Source organism: Mixophyes fleayi, chromosome 1, assembly GCF_038048845.1.
Source record: "Mixophyes fleayi isolate aMixFle1 chromosome 1, aMixFle1.hap1, whole genome shotgun sequence".
Taxonomy (NCBI): Eukaryota; Metazoa; Chordata; class Amphibia; order Anura; family Limnodynastidae; genus Mixophyes; species Mixophyes fleayi.
In genome coordinates this window covers 49907156-49931919 of record NC_134402.1, presented here as the reverse complement: position 1 = coordinate 49931919, position 24764 = coordinate 49907156, and the positions used below count along the sequence as shown (strand labels likewise).

The window sequence follows — 24764 nt, the reverse complement described above, 5'->3', positions numbered from 1 at the left end:
CTGTGTTTGTGTGGGACTCTTCCAGGTGCTCCATTTTATTCCTACAGTTCAAAAACATACTAGTAGGTTAATTATCTTCGGACAAAATGGATAGTGTGTATTGTAGGGAATTTAGAATGTAAGGGGCAGGGACTATGTTAAATATTGTGGACAAGCCTTCGCTGCTCAGCCAATCAAAAGCATATGAATACAGTTCACTGTTATTTGCAGGGGGGGGGGGGGTAGTGAACAGTTGCCATAGCATATAGTGTTAATATAACGGGATAACGGGGCCTCTGATCCCATTAAACTGCAGGGTCCCAATATTTACTCTGGTTCCCTCAACCTAGAGGTAGTGGTGAAGGAAAAAAAAGCATGCCTCTCCCCCTCTTTAGTATTCCTCCATTCCCAGTACTTTTATCTTTGGTTTGGAAGCCTATTAGAGGGGGTGGGGCATATTGTTTCTTTAAGACAAATGAATGATTGCAGTCTCCCCAGTGGAGGCCATAACTCTGCATTGAACAGGCTGGGGCTGGTCATGGAGTTTAGGTTGGCACTATGCTGATGGTTTTTATTTACCTATAGTTCGGTATTTATTCTGCAGTTTGCCCATTCAATTGAATGGAGCTTAATTCTATTGCATGCACAGATCAATTACTTCAGTATGACATCTGGTGTTAGATAACTGTACTGCTTGTTAAAGGTAATTGAAACTCAACACTTTGTGGAAGCTGAGCAGCACTGTCCAGTGTGTTTCTATAAAGCATCATGGTACATTACATAAATGGCAGTGTGACACTCGCTATATTATTACATAATTTCAGTTGGGTTTTTACTTGCATTTTAACATATATAAAAAATGCAATTGCGTACATAGTCTAATGCAGTTTTCAAAGAAGGGGCAGTCCATCTGTCCATGGTGGTCCAGTTGGCTAGGGCAGAATAAGTAAGGGAAGTTTAATTGCTTAGTCCGCTCTGGATCCTAAGGTGTAATTACCCATGTGTCCACCAGCTGCGGAGGCCCCATGCTCAGGTCTCCTGTACATATGTCCTCCCATATGCTCAGTGGCTGCTCTGGAGATGTGAGTAGATGGTCATTGCCGTTCCCCCCTCTCTGGACATTTAGAGGAAATGAACTCTACTGATAATAGAATATATTTGTATCTGATGGTTACACATTGTGGAAACAGCAGGACTTGGTCCTCAAGTCTCCTCCACAAGTCCTGTGTAATTCTCCTATGCACCTGTGAGGTGATCCACAATACAAACTGTAGGGCTTATTTACTAACATTGCATTTGAATCACAGCAACCGAGAAACAAGCTTTTATTTGTAGAGTGCAAGTGAGACAATAAAAAAAACATTGTCATGATTGGTTGCTATTGTTTAGTACTTGTATCTGTATTTCGGTAATTTTTTCTGAGACCTCCGGAGCAGTTTGAGCACCACATGATGGGGTTATGTGGCAAGATCTTGTCCCTTGTTACTGGTGGCAGCCAGGGTAAACATCTAAAATCCTTTTTACAGATTGAAAGTTTGGAGCATGACCTCCGGGCCACGTTGGATGAGCTCGATGACGTGAAGCAGGAGCGCTCATTCTACCAAGATAAAACCGAGAGGTTGAACCAGGAACTGACCCATGTTCTAGGCGGTGATGAGAAGAGAATCATAGACATCGATGCTCTGTGCATGGAGAACAGGTGGGTCTTTGAGCTCAGCCGCAATCATGGAGTCCCAGAACTGTAAAAGTAAATGACCGCGATACCGGCAGACGTGTATTTATCACAGTGTTGAGGCAGCCACAATAAGATAAAAACTCAAGGCTACAATCATATGGCTGTCCATATGCTCAATTAATTTCAACATATGTTTGTGGGAGTTAATGTTGTCGCAGGCAATGGTCTGTTAAGCCACATATTACTTTTCTGTTTTGTTTTTCTTTCTTCCCATTTTGTAAGCGCATCATTATCTATTTCTTAATTAAGTGTCTGTATTCTGTTTTTTTGCTTTTTTTTTCCATTTGTTGCTTCCATTTTTCAATAATTTTCTTTTCATTGAGCATACTTACATGTGCTTTTAGTATATCTGTAACCCTAAAATTAAAATACAAATTTTTATTCTCCCTCATCTGTATACTGAAGCTAAGTTGCAGGGACAGGACTTGTCCTAGAATTGGACTTGCCCTAGAATTGGACTTGCCCTAAAGCTGCAGGCACTTAATCAAAACACACAAGAACCAAACATGTAAACCAATAACACACTATAGCGAGAGTGCACACACATCACTGCACACATCTCCACTAACTAAAGTCCAGGCTGTTTGCTCTACTTAAGCCCCTGTGCGCTGCCCTATCCCTTGTAGAACACCCTACAGTGTAACTGAAGGCAGGATTTTTCTCTGAAACAGAAGAAATACTGTGTATTGTGGAACATATTTTGATACCTATTTGCTCCTGAAAAGCGAGAGCCGCCCTCCATTTATTTACACAGTGGCTTTGCTCAGTGAGGTCTATACCACCACTTGTGTATTCCACCAGTGTTAGCAGATCAGTGCTTCCATCATATACCGTCAATAGGCACACCCTTGGGAGTTCTTTGTGGTATAACTATTTATGCTGTTTAGTTATCAGCATATCAGCATTGATGTATGACAGGATCTCACATAAACAACAATATTACTATAGCATTCCTGTATAATAGAGTACATTTATTTAATACAGAGTGATAACACATTTAGTAACAGCGCCACCTGCTGTCCCTCCAGTGTAATCACGCAAATAACATTAAATCTCAGTCTGTTGTAATATCTCAACATGCTGCTGGTGCAAGAAGAGCTGATACTGTGGGGGATAACCGTAGTGTTTTCTGTGATCCCCTTCAGTCAGCATTGATTTCAGAATACAGAAGCGACTACGCTGCTGTAAAGTGAAGGAAAGGGCCGGTAGAAGTAGTCTTCAAGTGAGAGTGGGGTGCGCAAGCTGAAAGTAAATTGTTTCACCTCTAACCGTTGTTGAGAATGGGGTCTATGTAATGTTGCTGACTATAGGGGTTGTGCAGCGTGGCAGCCTGTGACACTTGGCAAAATCTGGTCACTTCTTACAGCTTTTTTATTATTATTTATTTATTTATTTATTTTTAAACCAAGCATATAAATATATTTTTAGCTATGACAAGCTTCCAAAACTGCATTGCTTCTACTAGTCCGAAGTATCCCAAGGTGCTTATGGGTAATTCTTTCTTCTCAAGTGGGAGTGTAAACTACCATCATCATCATCACCATTTATTTATATAGTGCCACTGATTCCACAGCACTGTACAGAGAACTCATTCACATCAGTCCCTGCCCCATTGGAGCTTAAAGTCTAAATTCCCTAACACACACACACACACATACACACACACACACACACACACACACACACACTAGGGTCAATTTGATAGCAGCCAATTAACCTACCAGTATGTTTTTGGAGTGTGGGAGGAAACCGGAGCACCCGGAGGAAACCCATGCAAACACGGGGAGTACATACAAACTCCACACAGATAAGGCCATGGTCGGGAATTGAACTCATGACCCCAGCACTGTGAGGCAGAAGTGCTAACCACTAAGCAATGAATTGAACACAGATGGAGATTAATTGCATATCTGTATTTTTTGCTTGTGTAAGTTCTATTTATCCTCATTTAAACAGGGCAGTGTGCATTCAGTGGATCCATCGTCTACTCACAATGGAGGCTGCCATTTTGTGTTCTGGGCCAATATATAACCTATTGATTCTCTAGAACTAGTGGCCCTAATAAGTTAAGAGGTAGAAATTGCTTAATGCCTCCGTCTGGTCACTAGCTTTGCATGCATTTATAGGCTTTGTTCTCAGAAATTGGGCTCGACCCACAAAATGGCAGCCTCCAACGTGGGTAGAGAATAGGTCCACCTTAGTATTACTCAGTATTGATAATCTGAATTTTGGATAGTAAATTACAAATAATTTTGTCCAAAGTTATCATTTTAAACGGCATTAGGTTATTTTTTGATGAGGCTAAAGCAACAGAATGTTTTAAATAATGACTGTAATCCTTTGTTTTATCTCCCACTGTATTCTACAAGAACAAGATGTAATGATTTTAAAGTGAAACGTTGGACAGATTGCAACATGTGGAGATAGCTGGGCCCATCATTTGTTTTAATGGTATTAAAGTAGGCTCCAGGGACTCCAGTTAATACAGTCAAATAAAAGAACAGTTAGTTAATTGGAAAGAAACTTTTAAAACAAATGTAGATCTGTGCAGAAGTAAAACTGATCAAGTACGTGTAATTCCATATGCATTACCCCAGGACTACTAAACCATCGAAGTGTTGTCTCTAAACAGAGGAGAACCGTTCCTCAAGAAGTCAGTTGCTGCGATCCCTCTAAACCAGTGGTTCTCAAGCCTCCTCAGCAGGCACAATTAAGGCTACTCCAGAATACCGTATCTGAAGAATCAAAGCATCTGGATGTAGCATTAGTAGATCTTATAGAAGAGCAAGTGGACCTTTCACCAATTTAAGTCACCAGATCTCAGCAAAGTATGACCAGCTTCAGGACAGGTTTCATAAAATAATACACAGGTGCTGATCTTGGCATCTACAGTTCTGGGTAACACTATATAGATCTCATTGTCCACTTTTTCAGGCTTCACCGACACTGAAGCCATTGGTGATCTCATACACATGATGGTGAACACACATCCAAGGAAGGAGACATTCCAAAGATTTCAAGGACTTGTCCACTCAGTTGTTATCTCTGCAGCAGTGCTAGATGGACGCCTGGACTCATTTGGACAATATGGGGCGTGTGATAAAGTGATTGAAGGCATGTGATTGGATAGTAGCTGTAGTGAAAAGTCACATGATGCAGAACACCTCATCATGTACTAAAAGACCCCGTGGTCTGAACAGGCTACAAAGCTCTGTTTTGAATAGAAAGCTGCTATAGGTGTCACACTGTAGGTTAGAAGTGGTACTAAACATGTGTTATTGCCTCGTTTGTTCAAAAACTATAGTCTATTTTTCATATTTTGTGAATTAAAATATCTGTAAATCTGTTGTGTACTCTCCTTATACATATTTAGCTATTTACTATTATTCACTTTTGTTGAATAATATTATTATCCTTATTATTAACCTTCCTTTATACACGGTTAATAATAATCATGGGAAGAACATACTAACTCCACAGGTAGTGCTCTGTTCAGAATAGAACCCACAACCACAGTGCTGTGCGGCAGCAATGCTAATCACTGTGCCACCCATTTGGGGACTTCAGTCTTCCTTTGAATGGTCTCCATCCAAATGTAATTTTGATAGCAGTCAAACACTCTCGCACAGACTGATAAAACCAATGTGATACTCTCCGTGCCTCACAACCTTCACCACCTTGAGAACTTGGTATGTAACACTAATCGGTGTTCTCCCCAGAAAATGCTGCCAGCCGGGCGGCATTAATAAACAGCCGGATGGGGGCAGTTGTGCCTGTTATAATGGGAGAAACAATTGTTTATTGTATTATAATAGGACTGTTGGGCTCCAAGTGCCAAGTGGCAAGTAAGAACAGCCAGGTGGAGCCCCCGGGAAATAGGTGCTGACTAATGTTTGCATTTATACAAGGTTCTCCAAATTGTCAATCCCTGGATAGAGAGAGTGCCATCACAGATAGAGAGAGGTAGGGGTGGATTAATTGCTAAAAAAAATTACATTTGGGGGTACTTTCAGTTTAAATATAGTAAACGTAAGCATGACCACCTTTTGATTATTGTAAAGTTCTAAAGAGAACCGCTTGCTCCCAGTGTGTAGCACTTGGTATGTTCCTTTGCAGTCATGCACTTGGGACCCGCTCTACCATTCAAGTTATACAAGAAATAGGTCCTATTATTTTGTTTTAAGTAAGTATTTTTGGATGCACTATGAAAGCACAGCCGTTCTGATGAATGATGTGTCCCTGACATCTATCTCCAGTATCTACAGTCTGCACACAGGCTTTCTGATCTAATTTCCTTCTCTCGCCTTCAGTAATCTAGTGATTGTTCCATCATATTCTCGTGTTCCTGTCCCACATGCCCCAGACCTCGGCAACAAGATTTTCAATTTTACTTTTCTCCAGGTACTTACAAGAGAGATTGAAACAACTGCAAGAGGAAGTTAATCTGCAGAAAAGCAACATTGTCAAATACAAGGTAAAAACAAAACATTTATTTTAAATGTACAAAGAAATGAAATGTTTCCCTGAGTAGTCTTGAAATTGGTTCGCTATAACAGATTTGTTTTATGGATTTTGTGTGTGTGTGTGGCCCATAGACACATTCCCAGATTTGTGGATAGGCTACAAAGGCAGGTGCCTAAGGAATCAACTCTAGATGGGTATCATGAAGAAGACAGTTTGTTTAATACAGGTTATTTGTATGACTAGGTTGTGGATTTCCGCATTATCTAGCAAAGACCTCAAGGGATTTTTAATTTATACGTTTTGTTCAAACATATTGTTAATATCATGCAATCCTTGGTATCTTACCTTGTCCTTTGGTTTATTCTATAGCAGTGTTGGCTAACCTGTGACTCTCCAAGTGTTGTGAAACTACAAGTTCCAGCATGCTTTGCCAATATATAGCAGCTTATTGCTGGAAGGGTATGCTGGGACTTGTAGTTTCACAACACCTAGAGTGTCGCAGGTTAGCCAACACTGTTCTATAGGATCCGTCTTCATATGTAATGGCCGCTGCTTATTAATGTTGCCCTATTAACGGTGCATCTTTTTATCTATTCCTACCATATACATTTTATTATGCTAGATAAACTTTCTTAGTGGAATAGGTGTTTTATTTGAGGAAAAAGCTTTGTTTGCATAAAAAAGCAGATTTAATGTATTGCTTTGGACTGTAAATGAATATCTTCTACAGTCCTATTCTAAAGTAATTAATACATGTTAGTAATTTGAAACAAATGAGTCATGGCGCAGTTTAGTGACATTCACTGCAGAATTGGCCTGGAAGGTTGCAGCTTCTAATGGACCCATACCCAAGGAATGGGGTGAGGAGAGGGGAGGGGGAGGGGGAGGGGGCGGCTTTCCCAGGCTTTCCCAGGCTTTCCCAGGCTTTCCCAGGCTTTCCCAGTCAATGCCTCATATAAATGTGAGTTTATCAGCATTTGGCGATAAATGAGGGCCCATGCAAAATTTTGCTCAGTGCCCACAAATAACAAGTTGCGCCTCCAATGTATACCAAGACCCCAACCACCTGTCACAGAGGCCATTGACCATTGTCCATTTCTCTAAGCAGTAAAATAAACACCCTTTGGTACCTGGTGCACTAGTCAACACTGATATGGACTCTGCTCCAGCAGATTCAAGGGAGAGGTTTTGATTGGTTCCCACCTCTTTCTTTGCACCTGATTCGTTTGCAGTGTTAAAAAAAAAAAAAAAAAAAATTAAATAAGGAAATGTGTGTAGCACACCTACATGAAAACAAAGTTAATTTCCTCACACTTGCTTTATATTGGCTATAATAAGCTTGTATAAGTTTTACAACTTATATAATTTTACAACACATTGGGAAAAGGTTTTCACGTCACACCAATTTATAAATATGCTGATGTAGGCATTTATTTCACCAAATATTTGATGTCCTAACATTATCTTCAAATATTTAGCATGGAGTACAACCACTAAAGTGTGTTTAATAGCAAGAAAGAGAAAAGGAGTTTATTTGATGTGCTGCACATTGTTTACTCCTTATTACATATTGTATTATACATTAGATTGACATCATTTACTAGTAAAAATCACTTTATTGAATCACATTAAAATTTATACAGCGAAATATGGTGAAATAAGTGAATTTTGTGAATAGTTTTGCAAATTCCCCGTTACATTTCAGTAGCTAAAATATTTAGCGTTAAGTGCTACTGGGTGTCGTCATTATAACAGGTTCACAGCATTCTGCATTATAGGTGGGAACCCGCTAGGGTGTCTCGCCCTTTGGTTATGTCACAGGGATAATTACAGATATAACTATAGAGTTCTGTAGAGCTTGGTAAATATTTACTCCTATATTTCACCTTGCATAGCTCCAGGTACCTGTGTTTCGAGCAAAATATGTAAGGAAAAGATTTTAGGAACAGTTGCTATTGAACAGAATTGGGTACATTGTTCATGGACAGCAATTAAACATGTAAATCTAAGTATTTATTATTATCATAGATTTGTAAGGGGCCTCAACACTGCACAGTAGGGAAAGCAGGACATACATAAAACAAGGACGTACAAGGTAGACAAAATAGATGGAGACATGAAAACATAGGGCATTGAGGATCCTGCTCATTAGCTTACATTCTAAGTGGAAGAGGGCGAAGCTGATACAAGAGGAGTGAGTGTGGCTCAGACTGGAGATTGGGACCATTGTGAAGGTCTATTAGTGCGAGTAGAATCATCAGGTATGCTCTAAGAGATGGGTTTTCATACACCGTCTAAAGATATGAAGACTGTGGGAAAGTTTGATTGGGCTTTGTAGAGAACTCCATAAGTGAGGAGCAGCACGGAAGAAGTCTTGTAGGAGGGAGTGAGAAGTGGCAACGAGACAAGGAGCAGGTCAGAGAAAATGTTGGAGGGTGGGAGGGAGAGTACGGGATTTGAGATGTATGAAGGGGTGGTGTTGGGGGCTTTGTAGTTAAGGGTGAATAATTTTTAATTAAATTCTGAAGGACACAGGGAGCCAGTGTAGGGATTTGCAAAGTGGTGGAGTATATCTGGAGTGGTGAGAGAGGAAGATCAGTCTTGCAGCAGCGTTTAGGATGCATTGAAGTGGCGACACATGTATGTCGGGAATGCCAGATAGCAGGAGGTTGCAGTAGTCCAGACGGGAGATGAAGAGAGAATGGATAAGAGTTTTGGTAGGATATTGAGTAAGAAAAGGGCGTATTCTGGTAATGTTTTTAAGTTGGAGTCGATATGTCTGGTAGAGAGTCTGGATGTGAGGATTAAAGCAGAGGGTGGCATCAAGTTTAACACTAAGGCAGTAGGCTTGAGTGACTGACATAATTGTGGTGTTATTGAGAGTGAGGCAGATTGGAGGGCATTAAGTATTATCAGAGATATAGCAATTCTTTAATTATGAACTATTTGAAATCCGATCTAACACATTCTTGCATATGCCCGATATAATGTCAACATGTGCAAAAACTTCTGTAACATATACAGGCAAGAGGACCTCTTATCTGGAAACTCGTTATCCAGAAAGTACCAAAAACTGGAAAGATTATGAAATGATCACTGCTATGGGTTAGAAGATATCCATTCTCATGGACACTGTTGCATTATGGGTGGCATATATAGGTGGGAATTGTGGGGAAACTGCACATTGTGGACAGTGTTTCCCACTGAAAAAGGAACACAGGCCTCAGTGCCGCAGATAGCACTTATTCTTTCTCTGACGTTGAGTGTAGTGGAAGCTAGAAACCTTTTCCATAAATTGGGACAATTACAGCCATTATACCCCATTATCATATATCACTCTGCTCCTAAAGAGAAATAAACTTATGGCCCTGTCCTTTTAATGTGCACACTTGTGGACTTGCAAAACTCTTAGGATATTTTCTTGACAAATGTGATGTGCAGCAGCTGACCAAACCTCCATAACCTCAGATACCGTTTACATCATTTTATACTTATTACATTTTAACTGCAGTCATAATTCATATAGCGGAGCAGCTATTAGAACAGCATCTATATGCACATTGGCAAATAATTACATGAAATAACCTGATCAAAGTGTGCTTGAATTATTTATACCTGGTTCTTTTTCACTGTAGTGTAACATATAACTGTGTTTGGATTTTAGAATGCTCTGGAGAGGAGAAAGAATTCCAAGACCAATAGCAAATCTAACAGCAGCGCACTGACTGGGGTGCTCTCTGCTAAACAAGGTATTTGCTGAGAAGTCCCAAACTTTGTAGAATTCGGATTCAAGATGATAAAACATATACACCTGATGACAAGGCAGTATTGAAATGCTTACATTAGAACAAAGGACAGTGTAACATTGTTTTTCCACAAACGCTAAATGTGACTTACCCATTTGCAACTTTACATTATTTTGTTTTTTTATTCCTTTATTATGGTGGTCTACACGAAATACCCTATTGTCATTAGTAAATATACAATTGCATGTAAGTGTTTCACACTAGGGCCAGGATTTACTATCCTGAGGTTTTCAAACCGCCATATATAAAATGCAATTTGAAAACACAAGCGGCATTATGCTTGAAGCTGCGGCCATGTGATGTGTTGTGGATTTGAACCGTGAACGCCTGTTCATTATGGTGGGATCACCGGGTGGGTGAAATTGCCACTCTGGTGTCCCAATGTTTGGGGGGTGGGACTAAGAGTATGTATTTTATTTTTTCATTATTTATTCCGCTTTACAAAGATTCTATTCATATAACTTGGAGCAATGAGAAAGTCCCCAGTCTAAGTTGTTTAGATGGAAGTGGGGAAATACTTTGTTTCTGGTTTTGTTGGGTTTCTTTAATACCCTTTCTATAAGTACATTACTTGCCTATCTTAATCTGGTCTAAAATATTTGACTTCATGCAGTTTTCAAAACGACCTCATGATACATGTCCCGATTTGCATTTGTCTAAGGTCTCAAAACAGATATTGTGGTATTAATTCACGAGGTTGGCAAACCGCACATCAAACTGCGTGTAAAATGTTGTGTTGACAAAACCACACTTTGATAATTCCCGACCCAACTTTAACCATTTAAGCTTTGATTATTTTAATGTGATGGTATTTATTTTGCAAGTTTTGGAACTATTTGTTGAATACATAGTACTTTGCTGTCATTTTCTGGGAAACTTAGTTTGTTGTCTGCAGTTCTGTATTAGATGCTTTGATAGCACCTGAACTTCTACTTCACACTTGTTGGGTTTCACTTTTCTTTCTTTCCAGAGTTCTCGCTCATTTTTTTCAATTAAATTTGACCACTTATTGTTTCATTGAAGTGCTACACTTATTAGTTCTTATTTTAGTGTTGGAGGGAAGATCATAGGATTAGTGTGTGTACCTTCCTTTCTGCTCAGTAGAGAGACTATTCTGGTTGATACTGTACACTATACTCTGTAGAATGTATTTTAGGGTCATGTTAGACAGAAATCTTTCAAACTTATCTAATTTACACCATTTTATTCTACGTTTAGGTATGAAATCCGACATTTAGCAACGGTGCCTAAACTGAGAGCAATAAAACCTGTGTCTATCCATCTAGGTCAAATTGTATTTTATTTTTCAGTAAAGAGGTACAGTTATAGGCAATATATACGTATAGAGTAACAATGACTATATAACGGTGACACATAGTGAACAAACCATACAATCGGTTTATTCTACATATTAGAAATAGGAGGGTTCATCAAAGGAAGGAATTTATGCAGGGAAAACAATGGATCCCCGATACGGTTAAGGGGTCATGCAAATCAGCTAGAAAGATCCAGGCTTACAAATCCACAAGATCCCAGAGTTGTACTTTAAAGTGCACCTAGTTGTTTATTATCAGGTAGAAACGAAGAAAAGATCATATAGGCGACTTCCACCTAGAAACACACAAAAGCGGGTAGCAATGAAATCACAAAGCGAAACAAATTGTGGGGCTTCCGTGGTCGAGAATAGTGTAGACAAGTTTCTGGGCCCTGGGTTATATTCTAGCAAGTTCTACACAGGTCCTCAAGACATGCAAAGAAGAACCAAATTACTGTAAGTGTCAAATATATTAGGAAATGTATAGAAAAAATAAATCCCATTCTATTGTCAATAAGATACTAAAATCTTCAGCTTTTTAACGATTCCTTATTCGCGCTAACATTGGCTGTGTAGGAGTAGATTTTAGAAAATATGTATGTCTAGTCATTCTGACCTGGCTGTACTCAGTCTAGAATCATGTATACTGAAAATCTTGTAAGTACAAAATGTAATCTAGGGGGGCCTTTGGCATAACAACCATTTACAGATATAGACCAGGGTTATTCTGGAGTTACCCACATGGCTTGTGATTTCAACTGATCAAAAACAGAGCAAAACTAAGGGAGCTTTTATATGCGAGCAGAAATATTTGTCACAGTGAAGACTACTTATTTGACCCAAAGGGAGCAGATGGAGGCTCCCAGGTTATAAGGCAATGTGCTGATCTGCAAACAAGGAGTAAGAGTACCTACAATCTGGAGGCTAAAGGGTATTTATACCCCGTCTAGAACTGTATGCCTTGTTGTGGGGAAATATTGGACTAAAACTCAAGATACACAGCAAGTAGGATTAATAAGAGTACGTGTCCCTTTGCTACAGAGTACAACGAACCCAATACCAATCCTAAATGGTTGTCTAGCTGAGCTCCAGGAGTAGATGAGTGCTAGTTGACTGAGCTTGAATCCTGATAGAACTTGTGATAGGATCTTCCCATCAAATGACAAGTCGGCAGCTGGGCTAACTCATTAGGTTTTAATTTAGGAGTTCTGATTCGTTATTGTCCTTGATTGTCTCCTAAACCTCAGGTGTCAGCCATGATCAAGTTCTTTTCCCTGAGGAACATAGCCAGAATCAATCATTTGATTTGTCCCAGAAGATTTCCGTGCACTAATACATTCCTGTGTGTCTTCACGCTTGGACTACTGCAATGCACTCTACCTGGGTCTCCCAGAAAAAGAATTGCACTGAGTTTCAGCTGGTACAAACTGCAGCAGCCAGACTGTTGTGGAACTCTCCTAAAACCTGATTCCCTGTACTTCCAACTGGTCACTTCCATCTGCAGATGAAGGACTACTATAATAACCTATAATCTCCCTTAATTCATTAGCAGTTTGAGGTTTTGCTTTGCAGTTCCTACTCTCTGGACCTCTCTCCCTTGCACAGACCACACTAGCAATCTTGAAAAACAGACTCGAGCATTTCATTAATACTCCTTTTATTTTCTAAAAACCCAAATGCTTAACTTTGTTAATTCTTTGTTATTTTGTATCACTTATTTTTTTTTTAAATCTACCAATATAAAGTGCTTTGAGTCCTATTGGGAGAATAACTCTATAAATAAAATTATTATTATAAAAACAACTTGAAAGCCACAAATGACTATTATGTGTTATGTTTTTATCCGTGCTGAGAGATGTTCCCGGCATTTGTTGTTAGAGCTACATTTGTGCTGTATTTATGTTTTAAGTATATGAGATATATTTCAGTATTAGTTGTTGGCCTTGAAGAATTGGAGCGTTGGTCTGACACCAGCTGTTTTTCTGTTCTCTATAGTTCAGGAGTTATTATCGGAAGATCATGGCTGCAGCCTGCCTGCGACTCCACAGTCCATCTCTGATCTCAAGTCTTTGGCTACAGCCCTGTTGGAAACTATTCACGAGAAAAATATGGTTATACAGCACCAAAGGCAGACTAACAAGTATGTGTGCTCTGGTCGAGGCCTCCTATTTACTGCCATTTACTGCCATTGCTGCTTTCAGCTTGTGCTTATAGGAAAAGAAGAGAAACAGCTTAGATGTTTCATTGTAGTCTGATTAGAAAAACTAGACACTGTTTATTCTGAGTCTATCGCTCAGTGTACAGGTGTAAGAACAAACACACATTATATACCACACAGTACAATGGACAAGGACATAGCGTAACATGACTTTGCTGTAACTTGTAGTGTTTTTACAAAACAGAAAAAGTTTGTATGTTTATTATATCAAATTGAAGGATAAACAACCATGTTGGACATATGAGGTTAGTTTCATATAGAAATGTGTTTGAGATCTTTGTCTTCCTCCATCACTACTCTGCTGTTGGGAATCCTGTACTATCTAATCCTCAGTCGTGTCCTCCATTCCCATCGTGACGCTGCCCCTGTCACATGCAGCCCTGCCCACACATATATAAACGGACGAGTGGACAGGTCACCGTTCCAACAAGTTTGCCACACTCCTCTTCTGCTGCTTGTGAGCATTTTCATGATCTAATTGGCTAATAAACAGATTACATAATAGATGAGCAGGGGAGGAAGACAGGATAACAGACAATAAAGTGCTCAGAACCTGGTCAAACGTTCCTTAACACTTGTCCTGTTTGATCTTGTCTATGCAGACGCCACCTAGAGGCCTGTCCCAGTTCAGCAACTCATTCCTCTTGACCGAACACAAACGCTCCATTCCCCTGTCTAGAGGAAAATGGTATTTTCTCCCCTGTAAGGCTGGGTGCACACTACAGAGTTTTCCGACCAATGTTTTACCTGTAACGATTTTACTATGACTATAAGAAAAAAAAGTCCTGATCACCATATCGGTCGATTCATGCGTACATACTATACATGTTTTAAAAGATTTACAGATCTGTTCCCTTCATCTGTCATAGCCGTCGCCTAAAAAGATCATGACTCTGTAAACTCTGTGGAGATCCTGATCGTGAGTCCTTACACACTGCAGGCTTGGAAGGATGTCGTTCCAGAGTTGAACGAGACTTATAATTCTGCTGAACAATCAAAACAAATGATGGTGCTTTGGAACGACTATCGTTCATTGTCTAAGTGTACACACTAATATCGGGGTAAACGATCGTTTATCAGGTGATTGGCTGAAAACACTGTAGTGTGTACGCAGCCTAACTGTGATGTGGACTCACGATGTTCCTAGTCTCCATACATCACAAGTTGGAGAGCTTACCAAAGGACGCAGTCCCTTTCATATCCTCTATGCAGCGTTGTGGGTACAATAGAAATGTATGTGTCCACTTCTCTATTATGTCAGGAGAAGGGGATGATTAGTGTTAATAATCTAAGCATCCTATTTTAATGGTTTCTACTTCCAGCTCCACTCTGTACTTTTAAGTAGGACTAAACCTGAAAAAAAATTGGATACGTTGCTAAGCGTGGTAGACTCTATTGTCATACTATTCCTTGGCTGTCGGGACAGTTCTAGCTAATCAGGAAATTATTCAGAAGTTGCCCACTGCCAGCTGCCTTTTTTTGTGAGCATTCATGCAGCATCATTAGTCACTGACAGTAATGAATAATCTGCACTAACAACAACAATGTAAAGCAACGCAGACTATTACATCATTTTGCCGTTTGCATATGACACCTAAAGTACAGAGCATTTCTCATATTGTAAAATTGTCTGTGTGCCACACACTGAGAACGCTCCAATGCTGATTACAGCTCCCAGTGTGGAGAGGTGGAGGTTACAGAACAGGACGGATCCAGGGCGCTGTTATCTTAACTTCCCAAACACTTTCTCTGAGCATTTTGCTTCATTCTAAGCAACATATTATTATAATATAACATAGGTTTATCTAGTAGAATATATATGAAATATGTATAGATATAATTACACAGAAATATAAATAGTATAATCTGTTTAGCATTCAAGATAATATTTTAGTCCACTGAAATTCACTTGTATTTATGTGTAAATTCAGGTGAGGTTTGGGGCTCATACTAGATGTAAACCCGTGGGAGCCCCAGGCATTACCTGCTACTTCTGCTGGTTTATTGTTTGCGTTGAAGCTGATGACAATAAAAACTGAGGGTAAAGTAAATAAGGCCAGCATTGTACAGTGCGTTAAACTTACCTGGTCACCTACACACTCTGGAGGCAGCCATTTTGTGGTCTGTAGACTGAGAATGCAGGAACTTCACTTCACACTGTGTGTCAGTGATGTGACTAGTTCCTGTGAGCTAATGGGCGGAACGTTGGTTGAATCCACAAAATGGCTGCCTGCACTGTGTGCGGATGACAAGTCCACTTTAAACTAGAGATGCTGAGGCTCAGTTCCCCGAGAGCCGAACGCAGATCCGAGTAATGAGCCGAGCCGGCTCGGTACTGTTGTGCGCCCTTGGATTTGAAAACGAGGCAAAACGTCATCGTTATGTCGTCAGATTTCGGATATCGCGAGTTTTGGAATCCCTTTTAAGATCCAACATAGTGGGAGTGGGGGTGCACCCCCATTTTTATTTTCTGCCACTGCTGTGTGCCAATGTGTCCTAGATGTGCTAGGAACTGCCGTGTGTTTGTGTCATTGCTCTGTCACTTACCATCCAGCCAGGTCGCTGCAGTCTTTGTTTGAAAGTGTATGAAAATAATATTGTGACCTGTGAGGTGGTCAAAATTGACTTCAAATGACTTGAAATTAGTGTTATTGAGGTTAATAATAATGTAGGAACAAAAAAAGAGCAAAATTATGTGACTGTGGCATATTTTAGGATTTTTTCTAAAAAATCCAAAACCAAAACACAAAGCTAATCCAGATCCAAAAACAAAACCAGTTCACGGGGGTCAGTGAGCATCTCTACTTTAAACACTTTACGTGTCTTTAATTTTGTTAAACGTATTTGTATTTCTGTGTACCTATTTCTATAAATATCTAATACATATTCTAATTGAAGTGAATATTTTCTTTTTGTCGTCTTAGACACTAGTATCGTCTCCTATGCTGCTTAAATTTTAAAAATGTTATTTTCACTTGATTTAAAAAAAAAAAAAAGTTATTTTCATCTTACAGTCAATTTAGATCTCTAGTTTATACTTAAACATGTAAGTGTACTTATTTATTTCTTGAGCATTCTGGAAACAACATTGTAAGCTTACTAGTCACTTAACTGATGCATGTTGCTAAGCAACGTCTTTTATTGACTTGCAAGCTTGAAAAATAATTTTGCTAAGTAAACTTGGTGTACTATACAAAACACACTTGTGATGACTAACACTACACGTTTGCTTCAGAATTCTAGGGAATAGAGTGGCTGAGTTAGAGAAGAAACTCCGGACGTTGGAGGTATCTGGGTTATGGAGTCTCCCAGGTCAGTTTTTTTTATTATATGTGTATGTATAAACCATTTGACTATCTCCCATAAAACTATGTTGGTTTGTAGTAAAACACTAAGTGAGTTTTTCTCTGGTTGACTTGTGTGCAAAGATAGGAATAGATTTTGAATTATATTCTGATTCTTTACATAAAACTACAGTGGCAAAAGACGACTCTTGTTGAATTACCAGAATTCCTGTTCACTCTGTGCAGCTCAATCCCCAAACTGGCTTCTGGCTGTAGAAATTAGTAGCGCTAGAGTACTCTGTGCCTCGTGTCTCTTGGATGTCGCTAGCTCTAGCATACTGTGCCCCATGCCTTGCTTTCTAGTGAATTGATAAGCTGCATTCTTACTGGTATACACCATAAAATTCATGTGTATGTCTCTGTCTCTGATGCACTTTAGTTATTTGTTGATGTTCTAAAGAGGACTCATCACCAAGTCCTCTGATGTCAGTGACTATATAGTAACTTGTCAGTGGCGCACGCAGGGGGGGGTTTCTGAGTCTCTAGAAACCCCCCCTGCGCTAACTAAGTGGCCACTGTCCTATACAGCAGCTGCGGCGCTGTCAAAGAAGCGTCCGCGGCGGCTGTATAGGACAGCGCTGGCGAAACGGAGCCCTCAGGGTTTTCTTTTTGGGGTCGGCGGGGGGAAATCCCCCCCCCCCCCCCCGACAATCCTCGGTGCGCCACTGCTTGTGAACTGTGTTGTTAGACAATGACAACGGAGTTCCACTGTTGCCTGGGAGATGGATTGTGCTCCTTATGTGCTGTGCTCTCTCCCAGCAGACGAGCTGTGAGCTATAAAGGAAGCAGGGAGTGAGCTCTGCTTCCTCTTCTGTGGTACATGGCTGTCCTATTGTATGTTATGGAGGAATCCCACATAAGGAGCTCAATGGATTTAGTGCCCTCTTCTGAGCAAATGGGGTCGCAAGGGAACATGAGGTTTTTGTGTTGCCAGCTGCATAGTGCACAAGATGCTGTACAGTAAAGAGGATTTTATATCACTTTAATTTTTTAAACTATAAGGCCAGTTACTAGCACATTGTCCCTGTGTTCCCAATATCAGGTGTTACTGGATTAGAACTGATATAGCTCCTCTTTATATGTACATATGATCTGAGACTGCTGTGCTAAAAGGGCTCCAGGGACCACGTGGTAACGTAGGGCGCGGCGCACGCATAGGACTCGGCGATCACATAGGGTGCAGCTTTGGCATAGAGCGCGGCGCTCGCATAAAGGTACTGGTAAGAATCTGTATTTGTTTCACGTGTCTATATCTAAAGTGTGTATTCTTCATTGTGTACAATATGCGCCTATCTTTCTACAGCTTAAGCGTTCTCTTATAATAACTCTTTTCTTTCTCCCTTTCCTGCTTCATGAAGGCCTCAGCTACAATGTCTCTGTGGGATTTGGGCGTAGGTTCATTGTTTTTTGTGTCTATATAATATATATGTCACTTTATTCACCTTAACAGAGGCAGGTATTATTAGATTTACTAAACTGAAAGTGCAATTTTGAAAACATTTTTTTCCATTGATATAGCCAGCATATAAATGTATTTGTTGTTTTTTGGTTAAGAGGATGTCATGTTTGGTTATAACTTACATGTCCCTCCATCCTCCCCCGCACCCCTTCCTGCTGCTTCCAACATATAGCTTGTTCTCTGGAGAGAGCCTGGAGATCCGACTCATTGTGCTAAATGAAAGGTGGCACCTTATTGGATGTGTGCCGCATCCATCCATTCTGGTGTTGCTTTTCATTTGTCACAGTAGGTTAGATCTTAAGGCTCTCCGTACAGCGTTGTCTGTAAGGTACATGGGTAAGAGCGGTATGTCAGCAGTAGCACGGACGCACCACACACCACTCTGACTCCGCTATGGCTTGAAACTGGTTTTAAATACTTTTGTCTACTCCCCATGTTCAAAAGGCAGATAAACCATTATTTCTTAAAGTGGACCAGCCACAAGGATAACATTTTTGTAAACAAAAATAAGACCATGTTCAAAAAATGTTTGCAAAACATTTTTTTATCCTTTAACTTCTAAAATACAACAAACTTGTAAATCAAACTCAGAGTGAGGGTGGAGTTGCACCGCACTTTGCTTTCTTCACTGACCGCTCCACTCTCTCTCCACCCTCCCAATGCTCGCTATATTTGTGAGTAGAGAAGACCAGTAGTTCGAGTTGGAAGCACTGATGTAGTAAATGGGGGGCGGTGGTGGAGAGGGCAGATCTCTGCACAGTTAAACTCAGAAGCCACATATTTGAAAAACTGTATTAAAAACCTTGTCACATTTGACTTATGCCTGTTGAGTTATGTAAGTGTAGAAAAAAGGTGTCTCTAAGCCAGGGCCGGACTGGCCATCTGGCACTTCTGGCAAATGCCAGAAGGGCCGATGGCCAGATGGGCCGGTCCGCATGCCCGCCGAGCAGAAACACTCTGTTTGCTGCTCGGCGGACGGACAGTCAGTGACTTCCGCCTATGCGAGCAATCACATGGGACGGCATCACGTGACAGGCGCCGTCCCATGTGATTACTGCATAGTCGGCTGTCACTGACTGTCCGTCCGCCGAGCAGCGCTCAGGAAGGAGGTAAGTGTCTGTGTCTATATGTCTTTGTCTATATGTCTGTGTGTCTGTGGTGAATATTTGTAAATATATAATGTTTTTTGTGTTATTGGTGTGAAATGTTAGCATAAGGACAGATTGAAAGTTTAAGCAAAACAAAAAAGTGCTACGGTGCAGCCACCCGTACATACAGAATAAGACAAAATCTTACAAATGACAAAAAGCAAAATAAAACGCGGCATGATGCTTGTTCATACATGAGGCAAAATAAGAGATACTGAGAATTCTGTCCCGAATATAGAACAAGTTGTCCCCACATGCTAAATTATAAACTAAATGCTTAAAATGACATCCAGCAAACCCAAAATAAAATTAAGAATATTGCACATGATACCCTTTTAGAATATGGCTATAGTTCCCTTAATAACCTATATACTAATCTTAGTATCATAATAAAACTAACAAGAGTCTTTATAGAACACTGTTCTGTTAAGTTTAAAAATCACAAAATTCTGCCGTGAAATAAATAAATAAATGAATTCTAAGAGAACAAAAACTCACTTTTGTGAAGTCCGCAATGCAGGAGACCTGATCGCCAGTGAACACTGAGTTAGCAGAGAAGTAAAACTGCACAATATAATACTTTGTACTGAATATCCTTATAGTATAGGGACAGTGCAAGTATAAGACCCACACTGTATCCTGCAGATAGCAGGACACAGAGAGAAGATACCACACAGCCTCGTCATATTAATGTCGTTATGTCAGGTCTTTTTGGGGTGTCATTTCCTTCTTGAATCTGTGACAATTTAATTTGGCAGTTTGAAAATCTTTAGTATAAAACATATTTGAATTAAAACTTATGTGTTAAATAGCATCATATACTCTGGCTTGAGGATAGATGGGTAGACTCCCCACATATTGCACAATATTTTGTTGTGTAAGTGCTCTAGCCTGGAATTATAGAGGAACTAGGCTCCATTATCCAAAGTGTTTATAGTCAATAGGATAGTGGCAATTTATAGGGTCTCTTGCACCCCCCCCCCCCCCCCACACATTCCAGTATGGCCCCCTGACCTAGGGGCAGTAAATCTACCCGAGAGCTTCGCACACTTCAACAACAGAATCTGAAATATATTAGGCTACATACACACAGATGTTACAGTTCTGGCGGTAACATGCGTTTTAAGAAAGGAAAAAAAATGCACTAAACGCTTCTTGCTCCATATCTGATGCACGTCAACGCAATTGAAAAGCTACATTTCTCTCATTAAATGCAATAAGATAATGTTAGGAAGCGTTTATCAAATGTGTTTAGCTTAAATGAGGTAAAACAGGACGTTTTATTTTATTTTTTTCCCACAGACGCCTGTTATACTAAAAAAAAAAAAAAGTGAACATATACAAACATACAACGGGTTAGATTAACACGTCTAAAAAGGAAGAGTGAAGGTGTTACCTATAGCAACCAATCAGATTCTAGCTATCATGTTCTAGTATGTACTAGATAAATTATACCTGGAATCCACTTTTCCTTTTTAGAAGTTTTAGTAAGTCCACCCCGTTGTGTTCTTTAGGTGTTTTTATGCACGTTTGCCACAATATATGGCAGGGGTGAGGGTTTTTAGGGAGTTTTGATTTTTTAAGATTAGCCGATGGAATATATTTTTTACTTTAGGGATTCTGATGTTTTCTGAACACAGGTCTCTGTATCTGATGTTGGCAGCATGGGGGCTTAGTGGTTAGCACTTCTGCCTCACAGCGCTGGGATCATGAGTTTGATTCCCGACCATGACCCCATGGTTTGTATATTCTCCTTGTGTTTGCGTGGGTTTCCTCTCACACTAGTAGGTTAATTGGAAGCATAGATATGTACAGTGTGCTGGGGGTGTCAGAATGTGCCTGGGGGGATGGCGTGAAGTGGCTGGGAGGGTGTGATAAATATAATGATTTATTATAATGTATGTATCAATGCCCCATGTTGGCCACACCCACAACACAATGTTGTCACGCCCTTTTCGGCGCCGCCGCTGTGCGGTGGCACATAGTTTCTTTCCTGCTGAAACTGAGGTGGGCATGTGTACTTTTAAATGCCAGGACTGACTTTTAGTCCCAGTCCGGCCCTGCTCTGAGCTTTAGTTTAGAAGAATCAGCACTGCCTCTGGTAGTTTCATTACTTTAGGTAACAGACACTGCTGTGAACCCCTATAGGATTGACCAGACTGGCTCCTCCCACTTAGCTGTCTACTGGAAAGTTGGTGATGATGTCACATTGGAGATACAGATACTGTTAGGTGCTGGTAATGGGTGCGTGTTTGCATGCATGCAATGAATGGTGGGAATTGTAGTTTACTGCCACGCTCATAGCACACAGTGTTATGTCGCCGTAGGCTGCTCTCCCCCCTCTATGACTGCTTTTTGAAAGATATAAATGTTATGATCCATACTTGCTTCATAACAGCTAGGGAGTCGCAGGTTTTCAAAGTCCTATTCCACTGTCATCAGTGAAAAATAAACTTGTTTTGCAATCCTGGTGTTGCAATACATTCAATGGGGAAATATGAGACTTTTTTTCATTGCATAAGGAAAATGTGATACATGCCAGATTTATTCCAGGAATAAACATTCCCAGAATTAGAGTTTTTTTGTACTACGTCCTTACTTTCCATTATTTAAGAATATCTGTACACAAAGACAATTTTTGTCTATGAAGATTCCGCACTGCTTTGTAGTGCAATGGGTTTGTTATTGCCTTCACCAGATGAATTTAAGCTCATCCATTTTCCATTATTCTGGTTCTCAATAATTTTGGACATAGGAGGATTTACAGTTTTTCCTTGTGAAGCTTCTCCTTGAATAAGAGTCTGTCTTTTGCTCACAGCTGCTGTGTCGCATCTGTCCTTCTCTATAGAGAGCTGAGGAACGCCAAAAGAGAGCATTCCTGGCTGCATGCAGATGTCTGGATACAACGAACTATAGGAGTCCCAGGGGAGAGACCTCCAAGAAAGCCTTATTATATGGACTCAATCTTTTTTTAGAAAGGAAAAAAACCCCTTTAAGTAATAACTGATATTTTCCCCCCATACATGTCTACAGTTCATGAAAGTCAGAGCATTTGCATACATTAGTAGAATATTCATCTTGACCTTCATGAACCTAAAGAGTAGTTATTATATAATGTAGAAGTTGGATGAAATATTTATTTCCCTGTTGAGGCAGATCCTGTAGTCAGGTTCTGTGAAATTGTGGGAGGTCCTATAGGCGGAATAGTGAGTGGGAGGTCCTATAGGCGGCATAGTGAGTGGGAGGTCCTATAGCTGGCATAGTGAGTGGGAGGTCCTATAGCTGGCATAGTGAGTGGGAGGTCCTATAGCTGGCATAGTGAGTGGGAGGTCCCGTAGGTGGAATAGTGAGTGGGAGGTCGCGTAGGTGGCATAGTGAGTGGGAGGTGCCATAGGTGGCATAGTGAGTGGGAGGTCCTATAGCTGGCATAGTGAGTGGGAGGTCCCGTAGGTGGCATAGTGAGTAGGAGGTCCCGTACATGGCATAGTGAGTGGGAGGTCTCATAGGTGGTGGCATAGTGAGTGGAAAGTCCTATAGCTGACATAGCGAGTCTAGTCAGTGAAACTAAACTAGACCACTAAACTGTCTCCACATATTTAACATTTGGCATTATCAGCAGATGGCATACACTAACACTCATGGGCCACAGAAGAGTTATATTTCCATGCATCTGCTGCATTTCAACACATTTTATACTATACAGCCATCTCTTAATCATTTAATAAAGATATGCATAAAATGCTAGCGAGTATAGGTAACCTTAAGCTGGTTACACACACAGCGATCTGGTTGTTCTAGGCTGAATAACTATATATGTATCACAGACAGAGCATATTGGGATATCGAGTGACAGCAATCACAGTTTGTTTGGTCCCACACACGTATTGTTTTCAGTTTAATTTTGTTTAAAACTACGGTTACAAAAATCACGACATGTGTTCACTCCATAGCAGAACATAGCGAATGTACATGTTTTGTTTAGTCTCATTGTAATGACGAGTCCATTAATCTTTTCCTGTGTCTAACAGGTTGTCTCCTGATTCCTGCCCTGACCGCTTCTCTCTGCCGTCCTCTTCACCTTCCACTCCATTTACTTTGTCTTAACGTGTTTAATTAGATATGATTGCCATCGTTTGGTTCTTACTATTTACAGAGCAGCCTCCAGCTGGCTCCGCAGCAGGCCTATCAATACTGTGTGAAGTCTCTCCGTAAGAAAATATTGGTACTCGATGGAAAACACAGCTATCTCTGAGCCAAAGATATTTCACCTTATGGCCATGTGTTTAGGTTATTTTTTAGTGAACTCTGTGTGATTTCTAAAGGTACACAAGGACTGGGGTATTATATATATATATATATATATATATATATATATATATATATATATATATATATATATATATATAGTATGTGTGTATACATGGCCACTAATTCCACAGAGCTGGAGAGAACTCATTCACATCAGTCCCTGCCCCATTGGAGCTTACAGTCTAAGTTCCCTAACAGACACACATAGACAGAGAGAGAGACTAGGGTCAATTTTGGGTTGGGTGTCACCCTTGATTCCTCTCTCTCTTTTGCCCCCCACATTCATTCTCTTGCCCAAGCCTGTCGCTTCCAACTACGCAACATCGCCCGCATCCGTCCCTTTCTCTCTTAGGAGGCCACCAAAACCATCATACACGCACTCATCATCTCCCGCCTGGATTACTGCAACCTCCTCCTCACCGGCCTCCCCCACTCCCGTCTCTCCCCCCTCCGTTCTATACTCAATGCGGCCGCAAGACTCATCTACCTCTCACGCCGCTCCTCCTCTGCCTCCCCTCTCTGCCTTGCCCTACATTGGCTCCCCTTCCCCTACAGAATTCTTTTCAAACTCCTCACCACCACTTACAAGGCTCTCTCCCACTCTACTGCCCCTTATATCTCTAACCTCCTCTCCATTCACACTCCCGCCCACTCCCTGCGCTCGGCCAATGACCGCCGCCTCTCCTCCACTCTGATCACCTCTTCCCATTTCAGAATCCAGGACCTTTCCCGTGCTGCCCCCCTTCACTGGAATGACCTCCCTCGCTCCATCCGCCTCTCTCCTTCTCTGTGCTCCTTCAAACGTGCACTCAAAACTCCTCTTTCTCAAAGCCTACCAACCATCCACTTAACCCCCATCTCCTCCGCTCATTCTCCCCTCTCTCCCATTCCCTCACCTGGCTCCCCTTGTGCCTGGTCTGTTTTACCCTCCCTTAGGATGTAAGCTCGTATGAGCAGGGCCCTCTTCCCTCCTGTCTCCTTACCCGTT

At 40.7% G+C, this 24764-nt stretch overlaps 1 protein-coding gene across 5 annotated transcripts in view; it reads left to right on the top strand.

Moving 5' to 3' along the window:
• The window catches only part of CCDC149 (coiled-coil domain containing 149), a 63462-nt gene that overhangs the window by 32108 nt on the left and 6590 nt on the right, over nucleotides 1-24764 (top strand). For 3 of the 5 annotated variants that reach the window (XM_075194739.1, XM_075194738.1, XM_075194737.1), the window contains exons 6-11: nucleotides 1506-1678; nucleotides 6116-6188; nucleotides 9843-9927; nucleotides 13295-13439; nucleotides 16753-16829; nucleotides 18220-18252. In XM_075194739.1, the coding sequence (XP_075050840.1) occupies nucleotides 1506-1678; nucleotides 6116-6188; nucleotides 9843-9927; nucleotides 13295-13439; nucleotides 16753-16829; nucleotides 18220-18252 (586 nt within the window). The remainder of the gene's footprint in view (nucleotides 1-1505; nucleotides 1679-6115; nucleotides 6189-9842; nucleotides 9928-13294; nucleotides 13440-16752; nucleotides 16830-18219; nucleotides 18253-24764) is intronic. The other 2 variants (XM_075194741.1, XM_075194740.1) reach the window with 1 other exon arrangement.